The sequence below is a fragment of the Brassica oleracea genome, chromosome C5 (genome assembly GCF_000695525.1).
Source record: "Brassica oleracea var. oleracea cultivar TO1000 chromosome C5, BOL, whole genome shotgun sequence".
NCBI classification, from domain to species: Eukaryota; Viridiplantae; Streptophyta; class Magnoliopsida; order Brassicales; family Brassicaceae; genus Brassica; species Brassica oleracea.
Window position 1 is genome coordinate 6,294,963 of NC_027752.1, and position 14,104 is coordinate 6,309,066.

Genomic DNA, 14,104 nt, shown 5'->3' on the forward strand with positions numbered 1-14,104 from the left:
ATTGATTCTTATGTTGTCACGTAAACTAAATTGACATTCTAATTAAATGACATATCATCAAATCTCTTTTGTAGTTAGTACAAAATATATGTTAAAACTTTTTAAATGATTTTCAATTAATATATAGGAAATTCATAATATTCTCAATTAATATACTGGGGATTCATAATATTGATGAGGATTCCTCCTGCCTAATAGGCAAGTCTAAGGTTTGGTATAATCAAAATCTACAATGCTTTACTTAATTATCAATGGGAGATAAGAGACTTGTGGTTCAAGTTTAGAGGAGGAAGTAGCAGGAGGTCCCTTCAATCATTAAAAAGGCATGGGAAGGATAGATACTGTACCAACAAAAAAGACAAGAAGCGTCACCATCACCTTCAACCACACATTTATCATCACATTTATAAAAGAAGTACAAGAACCTTCTACCATAATCAGAACTACTGTTTTTAAGTCACGCTTGAACCCTTTGAATAGCGCTTAATAATAACTGAAACTACTACTTAAAATCTCAAGGAAAATTTTCTGAGCTTCTGGGTTTTCAAGATGAAACTAAGGACATTATTTGTCACTTGCTTACTACTTTGGTCACTCATGTTACTATCATTATTCATCATCTCCAACGACCAGCTTCTTGACGCTATTACCATCAACGGTAAAATCATTCACCTTTTTGGTTTTGTTAATCAAGAATGCTCCATTGACTATGTTCTATTTTCCTGTTAGTTCCAAAGGATTCAGGGAAACCAAGGGAGGATAAACTGTTAGGAGGACTGCTTAGTGAAGAGTTTGATGAAGGTTCGTGCTTGAGTAGGTACCAGTCTTCATTGTACCGCAAGCCATCACCGTACGAGCCTTCTCAATATCTTGTCTCCAAGCTTAGAAGCTATGAGATGCTTCACAAGCGTTGCGGTCCAGGCACAGAAGCCTACAAGAGGGCAGCAGAACAGCTTGGTGACGACAGTAGATCTGTTGGTGAATGCAGATACATTGTGTGGGTCGCTGTTCACGGGCTTGGAAACAGAATAGTATCTCTAGTTTCTACATTCCTGTATGCTCTCTTGACAGAGAGAGTCCTTCTCGTTGACCAACGCACAGACATGAAATATCTCTTCTGTGAGCCTTTTCCTGGTACTTCCTGGTTACTCCCTGTTGATTTTCCTTTGATGGGTCAGTTAGATAGTTCACGTTGTTACGGAACAATGCTGAAGACTGATGCCATAAACACAGGAACCATCCCCTCCTACCTCTATCTATATCTTATTCACGATTATGAGGATCATGATAAGATGTTCTTCTGTGAAAGAGATCAAAATCTCATCAGACAAGTCCCTTGGTTGGTCTCCAACTCAAACCAATACTTTGTTCCATCTCTCTGGTTGATCCCTAGCTTCCAAACCGAACTCATCAAGCTGTTCCCAAGGAAAGACACCGTCTTCCACCATTTAGGTCGCTATCTTCTCCACCCGACAAACCAAGTTTGGGGTTTGATCACTAGGTTCTACAATGCCTACTTATCAAGAGCAGACGAGACACTCGGTGTTCAAGTACGAGTTTTTAGCAACCCCGCCGGATACTTGGAGCATGTCATGAACCAGATCCTATCATGCACGCAAAGAGAGAAACTATTACCTGAGCTGACTACACTTGAATCACAAGTCACTAATAAATCAACAAGCCCGAAACTCAAAGCTGTTCTTGTCACGTCACTTTACCCGGAGTACTCGGAGAAGCTAAGGACAATGTACTGGGAAAGCCCGAGCTCGACAGGAGACATGGTACAAGTTTACCAACCTAGCCAAGAAATGTTTCAGCAGACAGACGAGAAGCTACACGACCAAAAGGCACTCGCTGAGATGTACCTATTAAGCCTAACTGATAACCTTGTCACAAGCGGCCTGTCTACGTTCGGATACGTTGCTCAAAGTCTTGGAGGATTAAAAGCATGGATACTCTACAGGCCAACGAACCACACAACTCCCGACCCACCGTACGTTAAATCCGTGTCGATGGAGCCATGTTTCCATAGACCTCCTCCAATCAATGGTTGTCAAGCTAAGACAGTGAATAGCACCCGTTTTGTTAGGCGTTGTGAGGAGTGGACCATGGGGCTTAAGCTAGTTGATTCCGCAGATGTGTTTTGATTCGTAAGCTCTCATATTCTTACAAAGTTCATCATTTTTGCCTAAAATAAAAAAAAATAATCACCAAAGATTGTTAACAGTCATTGTGAGGTTTGTCTTCTTATAAGAAGCTGAAACAGAGTAATTCATTTTCATGATCTTAGCGTATAAGAACTAATTATCGTGGTGTACACTATGAGAGAAACTATTACGTCATGTAGTCTCACAAGAAGTATCCAAGGTCAATATATCAGAAAGTCAGAAAGTTAGGCTGTTCTTGTCACATCTCTGTAATAAAATACTCTGATAACTAAAGTTTGTGGACCGTCGCTCTAATGACGCTCATTCAATTCTGATTTGTCCACAAAACGCTAGAGATGTTACATTTTATGATGGTCACACTTTCGACTAGTTAGTTTATGAGGACACTGTGTGTAGTAAATAACATATAGCAGTGATTACAAAACCCCAAGTTTTGATTGTTTGCGTTTTGTACATATGAAAAAGATATCCCCTATCTATTAATTATGGAAGCAGGACCGGCTTAACATTGTTATGGACCCTAGGGCAAAAAAAAATTTTACCCTCTAAAATTTATATTCAGATAATGTATAAAAATTTTTTAAAATTTATTCAGTAATATTTTGTATATTTTGTGATGAAAATAAAACTATATGCATATCAAATATTTTTGGACCCTTTTCAATTTTATTTATTATATTTATAATTTTGTATATAAAAATATATACTTTTTTAAAAAAAAATTAGGCCCCTTAGCTATTAATATACGGGGGGACACAGACTTGGGCCCGGGGCGGTCGCACCGCTTGTCTCCCCTCCTCAGCCGGCTCTGCATTGAACATTACAACATGTTAAAATCTTTAGAAAAATTAGTTGGTCCATACAAATATATGTTATATGATTTATTTATCTAAATACCAAATTGATTAGTAGTGTACAAAAGAATATTTTCAATTTTTTTCTTAAATAAAAGCTATGAAATTACATAATATGTTAACATATATATGACAATTAATGATTATGAATAATACATATTTGATAATAATTTTTGTATCCTCTCTCTTTTTTTGTTTAATTTATATTATTAAAAAAACAATCACATTATACATATAATAAAAAAATTAGATTTTTTCTTGTATATTATATTTTAATTTTTTTAAAACAACCATAAATCACTAAAAAGGTAAAAGTCTCACTTTGAAAATTTTGTGATCAATGGTTTATTGTTTTTTGTTCAAGCAAGATAGAAATGATCATAAATCGGATGAATATGAAGTCTCATTAAAAGATATTCATATTATATATATATATATATATATATATATATATTAATATCATTTAAACTAAATTATATACTGTGTAAAATATATAAATATGTTAATTTCAAAATTTACATTGAAAAATTATTGAGATCTTAATATTTTAATTTTGAAATTTGTATTGATAAATCTCACATTAAAAGTTTTGTGAATAACGGTTTAAATTTTTGTTACAACAAATATACAAATGTTAATAAAATCATATGAGTAGGAAGTGTCAATAATAAATATTTATATTAAAATATACTATATATCTATGGAAATATCACTAAAGTTTAATTATATATCATATAAAGTAAATAAAATGATTGTTTTGATTTATTTACTAAAAACATGATTGTAAATAAACAAAAGATATTCGTTTTGATTTATGTGCTTACTCTAATTTATATATTTTTATGTATACCAATTATTTTTTAAATATGTGGTTTCTAATATGTTATTTGATTCTGACAACCCGAGAAATACACTTCTTCAAATCAAAGTGATTTTTAATATTGAAAGCACTATATATATATATATATATATATATATTATTTCATTCAGAATAAATATTTTAGTTTTGATTTTTACTCCTAAAAAGTTTTTAATGAAATATCAAGATTCCAATCACTTCCTTTTGAGTTTGCTTGAAGAATGAAATATTTGATCATTCGTCTAATATTTGTTTCTCCATAATACCATATCTAGCTATTATAATCGTAAGAATGAGAGATTTGAATTATTTATTATAAGTTTTCTGGTTTATCATTTAATAAATCAAACAGTTCTTACTTTATACATAGTTTACATATACTAGAATGGTAAAGTATTATATATTTTTTTATCGGTATACTCTTAAGTAACTAAACCTCAAAAGCGTAGGTTAATAAATAAGTAATTTGTTTTGTTGTTCTAGAGTTGGATGATTTTTAGACCGAACTAGTGAATATATACTAGACAAACATTTATATTTCGAGTCTGCACTTATATTCCATAACAGCTTAATATATTAGATTTTAACATTAACATGTGAATAGAGTTTGGTGATGATTTTTTTTTCAAAAAATTGATTCTTAGATATATATATCTGAAGTGGAACTAATTTTTACAGATGTCCATGTTTTTAAATTGAAACTTATGTAATTCATCGAATTCACAGAAGAAGTTAAAAAAAGAAACAAAACTCATGTCAGTGAAACAAAAACGAGAATGAAAGTACAATTTTATAAACATAGAAAATAAAATCACTTATAGAGAGTCAATAGTAAACAAATCGAGAGTAGAAAACCTAATCCTTTTTCATCATTTTACAATCTATGTTGCATATCTGGTTTTAGTGATTTGTGTGAGTCACAAAACTTATTTTTTTTGGGAAAATTGTTTTTTTAGAGCAAAAAAAAATGATAACTATGTCATTTTAGACTAATATCTATTTTGTGTCATTTTTGTCTATAATACCCTTTAATATTTTTGAAAATATATTTAATAAATAATTTTACAAATAAAAAAAAAATTGAAAAAATAGTAACTATTGATAAAATACCTATATGAACTTAGTGGTATTTTTTCTAGTTCTAAAAATGTTTAAATCATAATATTCAGATTCTGTTCTAAATAAAGTAGAAATGACATTCTAGAAAGTAGAAAACGAAATCCACTTTTTTCATTGAATCTACAATGTTTAGAATACGTGATCTACGTAAATAAGAGTATTCTAAAAATATTTAGAATACACATTCCGCGCTTAACCTACCGATATAAAATCTTTAGAAATCAAAATCTACACATTACTATAATTCTAAAAACCTGAAGAAACCGATTTCTACAAATTAGATGTATTCTACGGATAAGAAATCAGTTCCTAAAAATATGGAAACAAAATATTTGGAAATATTCACTTTCATATTTTGAAAAAAAAAAATTTAAAAAAAAACAAAAAAAAACGTGGTAACCTTCTTCTCACGCCGTCTTCTATATTCCATTGATTGTTCACAAAAATTTCACATTATTTCTACCAAATCAGTGTGAAATTGAGTAAGTTAGGGTTTATGAACTTGAGACTTTGATTTTCTCCTCCTTTGTTTGTGAAGGAGATGAGAAATTATCGGTTTCATCCCAAAGAAATCAAGTTTAAAGAGTTGAAATCGTGTTTGGTCGGTTCAAATCAAGTGGGAATCAAACCAGATATAACCGAAGAAAACCAGGAAATTGATTTGGAATACTTACCTGGGCACATGATCGATCGGTCTATAATTCGAGATCGGTCGATCTGTATGAAATCGAGTTTTGCCGATCGAGTGAAATGGACCATGTTGATCAGTATATGCTCCGCGTTTTTTTTTTGTTTTGCATAATGATCAGGACCGATCGATCCGTTCAACCTTGTAATTTCGGATCGATCGATCCCGCTTGATCGAACTCATTATTTATTATATTTAAAAATTACAATTTTAAAGGCATTATTGTTATTTTGAAAATAGTTAGTCTAATGGGACATAAAGTATCTTAGATTAGTCTAAAGGGACATAGTTATCATTTTTTTTGCTATAAAAAAACCATTTTCTCATTTTTTTTGTGCATATAAAGTCTTAAAAATAATTAAAATGAGCTGTAATACGTTAACACTTCAACAACATGATACATTTAAGACACCAATATTTGTATTCGTCATTTTACAATCGATAAAGATTGTAGTGTTGCAAAATGTTAAAATCATTTAATGAACAAACATTAATATAAAAAGAGTTATTCTTGGGTTCACCTCCTACACCTCTAGGTTAACCAACCAATAAGATTTCATTATTTCAAATTCGGTATCTTTTAGAAAATGAAACAAAATATTGTCAAGTTATATTATGTTTTTAAAATCCTTAGCAAAACACTAAACCCCAAATCTAATCCCTAAACCCTAAATTCAAAACCCTAAACTCTTGGATAAACTCTAAACCCTTGGATAAATCATAAACTCTAAATCAAAAACACTAAACACTAAAACCCTAAACCTAAACCCTAAACCCTTGAGTGTTTTAGTGTTTAGTGTTTTTGATTTAGAGTTTAGGATTTATCCAAGGGTTTAGGATTTACCCAAGGGTTTAGGTTTTAAAATTTAGGGTTTAGGGATTAGGATTTAGGTTTAGTTTTTTCTTGACGATGTTAAAATTTTTTTTTTTGTAATTACTACTATGTTTTATTTATTTATTTTTATCTTTTTATTTTAAAAACATAATATAACTTTACAATATTTTGTTTTTTTTATAAAAGATATCGAATATAAAATAACACAATCTTATTGGTTGGTGAACCTAGAGATTTACCATAGAGGATGAACCCAAGAATATGTCATATAAAAAACTCATCTCGCGCATGTGCACAGGTTATCGTCTAGTAAGTTATTATTAGGTTTGGCAAAGGTAAGATTTCAGTATCGCAGTGCTTCTAAGAGTATTAGTTTGCTAGTTTAAACATGGAAAGAAGATAAAACCAAAACAATACTTTTCAGGATGTTTCACTTCACCTGTTGATGGCCCTCTTTCTCCAAACTCGTCACTACAAAGACAGAACTTTATTGTAACCCATAAATTTTTATCATCTCCTTTAAAAATACAAGAAAAAAAGCTAGTTTCAGGTCAGAGCGTGAGTCCATGTCCTTGGCTTTCAACTAATATAACTGAAACCAAAATATATACACATGCATACAGACCAAAAGAAAAGAAAAAACAAGAGTAAGCAAAAACAGAGAAAGCATCACCTCTTTACAAGAATGAAGTCCACCAGAACATGCATCACTTGCTTTGTAGTCTGCTCCATGCTTCTACTTGCATTTTCTAACATCTTCAGTCGCCATCCATGGGATCTTGATCCAGCTAATGTTACTACTACCACCGGTATGATCGATCATTCATCCATCTCTGCTCATTTGCTTTTTGACCTCTGTCTTTCATTTTCTTGTAATAGGTTCAAAAAATCCTGAAAATTCAAGGGATACACTGCAAGGAGGGCTTCTTGCTAAAGCATTTGATCAAAAATCTTGTCTGAGTAGATACCAGTCTTCGTTATATCGCAAACCTTCACCGTACAAGCCTTCTCTAGACCTCATCTCGAAGCTTAGAAGCTACGAGAAGCTTCACAAGCGCTGCGCTCCAGGCACAGAATCTTACAAGAGGGCAACAGAGAACCTCCACAAACTTTCAGACGGCTCTGGTGAGCAATGCCAATACATTGTGTGGGTACCACTGTCTGGGCTTGGAAACAGAATACTTTCTCTGGTCTCCGTCTTTCTCTATGCTCTCTTGACGGACAGAGTCATCCTCGTTGACCAACGGAACGATATAAACGATCTCTTCTGCGAGCCGTTTCCGGATGCTTCCTGGTTACTCCCTCTTGGGTTTCCATTGGCAAATCAGATAGACAGGTTTAACTGGCGGTCACCACGTTCTTTCGGTAACATGTTGAAGCATCATCGTTTGATTAGTAACTCCTCAATAAAAAGTTTCCAAACATCATATCTTTACCTCCACCTTGTTCACAACTACGGGGAGTACGACCAGATGTTTTTCTGCCAAGGAGATCAATCGCTGATCCGGGAAGTCCCTTGGCTGATCGTTAAATCAGACAACTACTTCGTCCCGTCTCTATGGTTACTCCCTAGCTTCCAGTCTGAGCTAACCAAGCTGTTCCCAAAGAAAGACACCGTCTTCCACCATTTAGGTCGGTATCTTATTCACCCAACCAACCAAGTTTGGGGTTTGGTCAACAGATTCTACAATGCTTACTTGTCAAGAGCAGACGAGAGGCTCGGGATTCAGATACGGGTTTTCCATCGCGCAGGGTTTCTCCAGCTCGTACTCGACCAGGTTGTATCATGTACACAAAGAGAGAAACTATTACCCGAAGCACAAGAAGAAGAACCACCGCAAGTCAATATATCGAAACTTAGAGCAGTTCTAGTCACGTCTCTGAACCCAGAGTATTCTAATAACCTGAAGAGAGTGTACTGGGAGCGCGTGAGTTCCACAGGAGACGTGATCATCGGAGTTTATCAAGCAAGCCAAGAAATGCACCAGCAAAGAAACAAGAAGCTTCACAACCAAAAGGCCCTCGCGGAGATGTATCTACTTAGCTTGACTGATAACATTGTCACCAGCGCGTGGTCTACGTTTGGATACGTTGCTCAGGGTCTAGGAGGGATGAAGCCGTGGATACTGTACAAGCCAGAGAACTACACGGTTCCTGATCCACCATGCGGTCGTGCCACGTCGATGGAGCCCTGTTTCCATTCTCCTCCGTTGTATGGTTGTGAAGCCGACACAGGAGGAACTGATGCCTTGAAAATAGCTTCGCCTTTCGTGAGGCGTTGTGAAGATCGGGTTTCTGGGATTAAGCTATTTGATCACCCACAAGAGTTATAGAGAATCTTTGAGAGTGTTTTTTTTTTAACTTGTACTACCTCTCCATCTTTATAGAAAATCTTTGATGAGCAACTAAGACTATGGCTACATGTTATATTTACATCACCGTCAAATTTCAATTCCTGGTTAATGTCTCCTTTGTAATCCAGGCTTAAGCTCGCAATATATATGTAGTTTCCTTTCTTCCATTAACTAAAGTGTAAAAGCTAAAACTTTACACTTAACCTTTTGAAATCTATCTGAGCTCGGAGAATTCTCCGGTAAATATCGCCGATGCGGTTACGATCGATCGTCTCTAGTCGATGCTCGTCAGAGAAACGAATTAGCTGATGGTACCGATGAGTCAACTCGCGAGTTGTAGTTAGGAAACTCGGTAATCTGGAGAAGATGAGCACGTGACTAGCACGTGGAAAAATTAATACTTATCTTTATAATTCAGCCTTTCAATTATGGATTAGATTTGATTATGTTCCTCAATACAATTACAGTACTCAACTACTACACGGGATGATTAATTGCCAAGTTTCTAGAATATAAAGTAGGGTACTATAAAAAATAACTTTGTACTTTATAACATGAGCCAATATGGAAACCATAAAGACAAACATGTAATTTTGAAAAGCATATCCAAATTTTTATAGCTCGAAAAAATTAGTATAAATAATTGTAATTAAAATCTTATATTTTGCGATTGTCTATGTTTATGCTTGACACGTGACAACGTTCTGAAATTTGACAGACTCACATTTAAAAGAAAAGATGCAGACTCAGAATATTGCTTCCAATTTTTTAAAAAGATATCTCGTACAATCATTATATCATTATACAATAATAATCATAAGAGATTCATCGATCTTTATTTGTAACTCTTATTAGGGGAAAACAATTTGGCAAAAAAAAACTCTTATTAGGGGAAAACAAAACATCTTCATGATTTGGATTTGTATGACAGCACCCATATAGATTTGGATTTGTATGACAAACCGCCTTATTGTATAAAGGTCTTATAATTATTTGAGGGTTATAAACTGGAAAGATTCGCCGTCATGCATGTTGTTACTTAGCCTAATCTTCCTTAGTTCTCCATCGCTGATAGGCTTGTATAGACGTGGATGTTCAAGATCCACAAATTCACTTGGAGGTTTAACAACTTCATCCATTGGTATTAATAGGAAGGTGGAGATGGTAATCCTCATTTTTGCTTCTTTGCATTGCACTCTATGCTTCACATTGCACAGCCTCCCATTGCTCCATATCTATTAAGAAAGTTTCAAAAACCAACAACTAAAACCGAGTTTTGTGGTTTAAAGTCAAAACATTATTATTAGTGATGATTTTTTTTTTCTTACCTTGGCCATGTCACCAAGGTTGACAGTAAGTGTGTTTGGTGACGTGTTTATGGGGTAATAGGTTCCTGAAGAATGGTCCATGGCCTCAAGTCCACCAACATTGTCATCACCGTGAACAATTGTTAAAAATCCAGGATCCGTGTGTATTATCAAACCATTTTTACCAACTGTTTCAGGATTGAAATGATATTTGCTAATCCGAAACTGGCTCGGCCATTCTTTACATATATCGGGATCCGCTAATTCATAACTCTTTGCTAACAACCTTGTTAAATCTTTTGCAAGACCATCCATAACTTTGCCATACTTCACCATGATCTCTCTACAACCAAAAAAAAAAGAAAACAAAAATCCGAGAACCGTCAAGACATATAGGATCAATGATCCATCATAAACCGGATATTTATTTAACAAAACCATTGAACCGAAAAGCAGATTAGGTACACATAACAAGAATCCTTGGAGGCAAAAAGAATAAAAACAAAGAACAGATGTAAGACCATCTCATATTATATATATAGACAAAGAATTTTATAATAGAGATCTCTAACATATATTATTGTGTATTAATATATTTTATATTTAAAATGGAATATAGAGAAATATTATTTGCTATTTAAATATAGAGAAAATAGAGATTACTATTTTTGTAAAAAAATGGTTTGAAGTAGATTCCATTTATTATATAGATAAGTATAGAGAAGATGTACTAGAAATGTTCTAAACGACAGTCATATAAGAGTGAAAAGCAAACGAACCTTTGTTCAGCAGAGGCCTCAAGTTTGTCACAAAAAGTGTTGATCGCTTGTGGAGAGGCGACGTCAAAAAGACCGAATGATTCATAAAGAGGATTTAAGTCACTTCTAGGCTTGTAACCACTTGCTAGTATCACATCAGTGTTTCGTATTTTCACCTCGTGTGGACGTTCATGGAGATCTGTAACAGTCTTCTTCATCTCAGACAGCAAAGAGGAAGAAACTCCATGGTTCATCACCTTGAAACATCCCCATCTCTCACTCGCCTCACGTATCTGCTGGTTCAGCTTCTCATCCGGAACCCCTTTCAAGTCTATTGTCGGAATGACTTCATTGAGATCAGCCATTATGTTTTCTCTCAGTAACTATAGGATAGGTTTTGTTTTCGTTGTCTTCAGGACAAGCCATTGCACAAACTTATATAGAAGACCATCCTCTAAGAGAATGACGTAACTAATGATGTACGGTGTATGAATTAAAAAGTGTATGAACGGTGACATTGAATCCAGTACTGTGTGAAGGCTAGGAAGGGCATGAGGCAAAAATAATTTATTTTATATGAAACAATAATATTAAATTTTTTAATATGAACTAGAAAATAGATTGTTTTCTATTTTAAATTTGACATTATATTTAAGAAAAAAGTAATCTTATGAAAATTAATGGCAAACATTAAATTTGGTTACAACTGAATTTTTTATATATAAATTCAAATTATATACAGAAAAGTGTTTTCGACATTTAGGGGGGGGGGGGGGGGGCAATGCCTAGAAAATGATGATAAGGTAAGCATGGCTCTGATTGAATCTAATCAATGAGGTAGTTGGATTCGTGATCGGACTTTCAGCAAATCACAGGAAAAATGTTTATGAAACTCTATGATCGCAACTAAATGATGAAGTGTCCAAAAAAAAGAAGAACGTGGTTCACGTGGCTTGGACAGATAATAACCCATCGTTGAGCATTTCCAACCCATACCTATTTTTTATTTTATAATTTTTACAAAAATAAAATAATTCTATTATAAAGTAAGTTTTGCTCAAATGGTTTAGTCTATAATAAAATTACTCGATTGTAGAGTAGAAAATAGAGGGATTTCACTTTTTCGTTCCAAATATGGAATGGAAAAATGAAATCTCTCCATTTTCTTTATTAGAGTAAACCATGGGAGCAGAGAGTTCGAAAACGAGCCTGTAAGGGAGACAGCCAGGATAAGTATCGTGTCCACAAAGAATTCAAATGCAATATTATTCATACATATATATTATAAAAATCGAAGAGACATATGCTGAGACAAAGACACATCTTTGTTTTACATTCTTTGAGAAATCCTAACAACATACTGTCGTTAGGTCATTTCAGTCCTTCGTGAGTTATATAAGCTTGAGAGCTTCTTCGTTATGCAACTTCAAAGTGATCCTAAGCTTTATTAGTTTTTTCATAGGTGACAGGCTTGTCTAACCGCGGGTGTTCAGCTAGCATCCACGTCCTCGTTGTTGCTTCTTTGCATTGCACTCTATTCCTCAGGTTGCACAGCCTCCCATTAATTACTTCATTGTAGTTGTTTGATAGCAACCGTGTTTCAATATGTGTTAATGGGAAAGAGCATTCTTGAGAACTATCCGTGGCTTGAAGTCTACGTGGCTAATGATCTAAACGTGAATCGCGTGAAATGGATAAAAGAATTAGATGGGAGTCATCAAATTCAAACACTGATGAATAAATTATATAATTGTTGAAATTAGAGAGTTTAGAGACTGGATATTTCTGTGTTATTATTAATGAATCATAGAGGTTCCTTATATAAGGATTACATGAGAGATAAATGAAAATACATAAATGGAAAGATAACAAATCATAAACCAACAAGAAATAGGAAAACTAGAAGAATGGAAAGTCAAGGCCGACTTTCTCTCTCTCTCCAGATCGTGGCCGCCTCTCTCTAAGGTTTGGGCCGTCTCTCTCTCTCTAGGTTTGGACCGGTTATGGACCGGGCTTGGTTAATGGCAATCCACTCCATGATTTATAACACTCCCCCTTGGATGCCATAACCATACAGGATTCGTAGTACGCTTCATGTTGCCTCATTAAAACCTTATCAGGAAAACCCAGTGGGACAAAACCATGATGAAGGAAAAAGAGTACAACGCGCACTACTCCCCCTGATGTGAACCTCACTGTAGGTTCTACCTTCTACGCATCTGGTGCGTGATCTTTCCGGTATATGTAGGAAGGGAGTAATCGGCCAGTTTCATCACTGAACCGTATTTAGACCACTTCGACTTCTTAGGTCGTTTCTCATGTCCCTTGACATTGAGTGTCCCGGTAAAGCATGTGTGCTAAACTATGTGAACCATATTGTTCTCGGGGATCACTATTGGGTCTTTGCAAATTGTGTTTGCATATGTCCATAGTCTAGACGTGATCGTCTACTATCAAACTCTTTACTTCGGCGATTTATGGTTACTATCGACCATGTATCAATCTGGCCGAACCATGTCCGGGTCATAGACCTCGTCTATAAGTGTCCACTACTTGTCTCATGAGTGTTCAAGATCAATGATCATTGCTGTGAGTTTATAATCTCTTATTATGGCTCTGTGGCCGAACACTCTCATGTATCTCACATGTGGACATCGATATTTCTTGCTTTAGGCAGTACCATATCTTTCTCGGACATTGTAGTCCTTTATCCATCTCTTGATGGTGTCTCATGACCTCTGTTGCTGTGGATTATATCACACACTAAAATATATATTAGGTCATGGACTTCAACGGGCTTTATGGACTACAATACTTTGGTATCCGACAGATTAGATATCTCCTCTTAATCTCACAACAAAGCCTTGTGGAGTTTATACGGCAGCAGACCGTTCTGCTATGCCGGATCCTTACTTAGGGGATCTGATGTCGGATTACAACCTGATGGTTGATCTTTTGTTTCTACTAATCCGTGATCAAGGGATAAGGGCCGGACGCCTTTTAGCCAATGGGCCGGACGTTTTTAGTCGAAGGACCGGACGCCTACAGATACGTTCTGTATCAGTCTACTAACCTCTTTTAGGTTTAGTACAAACACAAGGGATTTCAAATGTATATGGACTGTTATTGGATTGTCTTTTATACAACTCCAAGATCATGCGT

General features: G+C 34.7%; 3 protein-coding genes across 3 annotated transcripts; 2 read left to right on the forward strand and 1 right to left on the reverse strand.

Annotated features, from left to right (window-relative positions):
• The first annotated feature begins 454 nt into the window (after positions 1–454).
• Positions 455–2,281, forward strand: LOC106343876 (probable fucosyltransferase 8). Its single transcript, XM_013783218.1, has 2 exons — positions 455–658; positions 730–2,281. Exons 1-2 carry the CDS (start codon positions 550–552, stop codon positions 2,145–2,147), a joined length of 1,527 nt encoding a protein of 508 aa, XP_013638672.1. The 5' UTR covers positions 455–549; the 3' UTR covers positions 2,148–2,281.
• A 4,809-nt stretch (positions 2,282–7,090) lies between these two features.
• On the forward strand, positions 7,091–8,947 carry LOC106293614 (probable fucosyltransferase 8). The gene is made up of 2 exons (XM_013729288.1): positions 7,091–7,332; positions 7,403–8,947. The coding sequence occupies exons 1-2, from the start codon at positions 7,137–7,139 to the stop codon at positions 8,854–8,856; spliced, it is 1,650 nt and encodes a 549-aa protein (XP_013584742.1). The 5' UTR covers positions 7,091–7,136; the 3' UTR covers positions 8,857–8,947.
• A 760-nt stretch (positions 8,948–9,707) lies between these two features.
• Positions 9,708–11,437, reverse strand: LOC106343828 (2-oxoglutarate-dependent dioxygenase DAO-like). The gene is made up of 3 exons (XM_013783154.1): positions 10,964–11,437; positions 10,206–10,527; positions 9,708–10,112 (listed from the first exon to the last, which is right to left on the reverse strand). The coding sequence occupies exons 1-3, from the start codon at positions 11,305–11,307 to the stop codon at positions 9,867–9,869; spliced, it is 912 nt and encodes a 303-aa protein (XP_013638608.1). The 5' UTR covers positions 11,308–11,437; the 3' UTR covers positions 9,708–9,866.
• Between the last annotated feature and the right edge of the window lie 2,667 nt (positions 11,438–14,104).

Bases quoted from the DNA above. Each gene is read 5' to 3' on its own strand.
- LOC106343828 (XM_013783154.1), bottom strand. From the start codon at position 11,307: ATGGCTGATCTCAATGAAGTCATTCCGACAATAGACTTGAAAGGGGTT. The intron at 10,528-10,963 runs GTTCGTTTGCTT...TTTTGGTTGTAG, and splicing joins GAGGCCTCTGCTGAACAAAG to AGAGATCATGGTGAAGTATG. The intron at 10,113-10,205 runs GTAAGAAAAAAA...CTTTCTTAATAG, and splicing joins ACCTTGGTGACATGGCCAAG to ATATGGAGCAATGGGAGGCT.
- LOC106343876 (XM_013783218.1), top strand. From the start codon at position 550: ATGAAACTAAGGACATTATTTGTCACTTGCTTACTACTTTGGTCACTC. The intron at 659-729 runs GTAAAATCATTC...TTTTCCTGTTAG, and splicing joins TGACGCTATTACCATCAACG to TTCCAAAGGATTCAGGGAAA.
- LOC106293614 (XM_013729288.1), top strand. From the start codon at position 7,137: ATGCATACAGACCAAAAGAAAAGAAAAAACAAGAGTAAGCAAAAACAG. The intron at 7,333-7,402 runs GTATGATCGATC...TTCTTGTAATAG, and splicing joins TAATGTTACTACTACCACCG to GTTCAAAAAATCCTGAAAAT.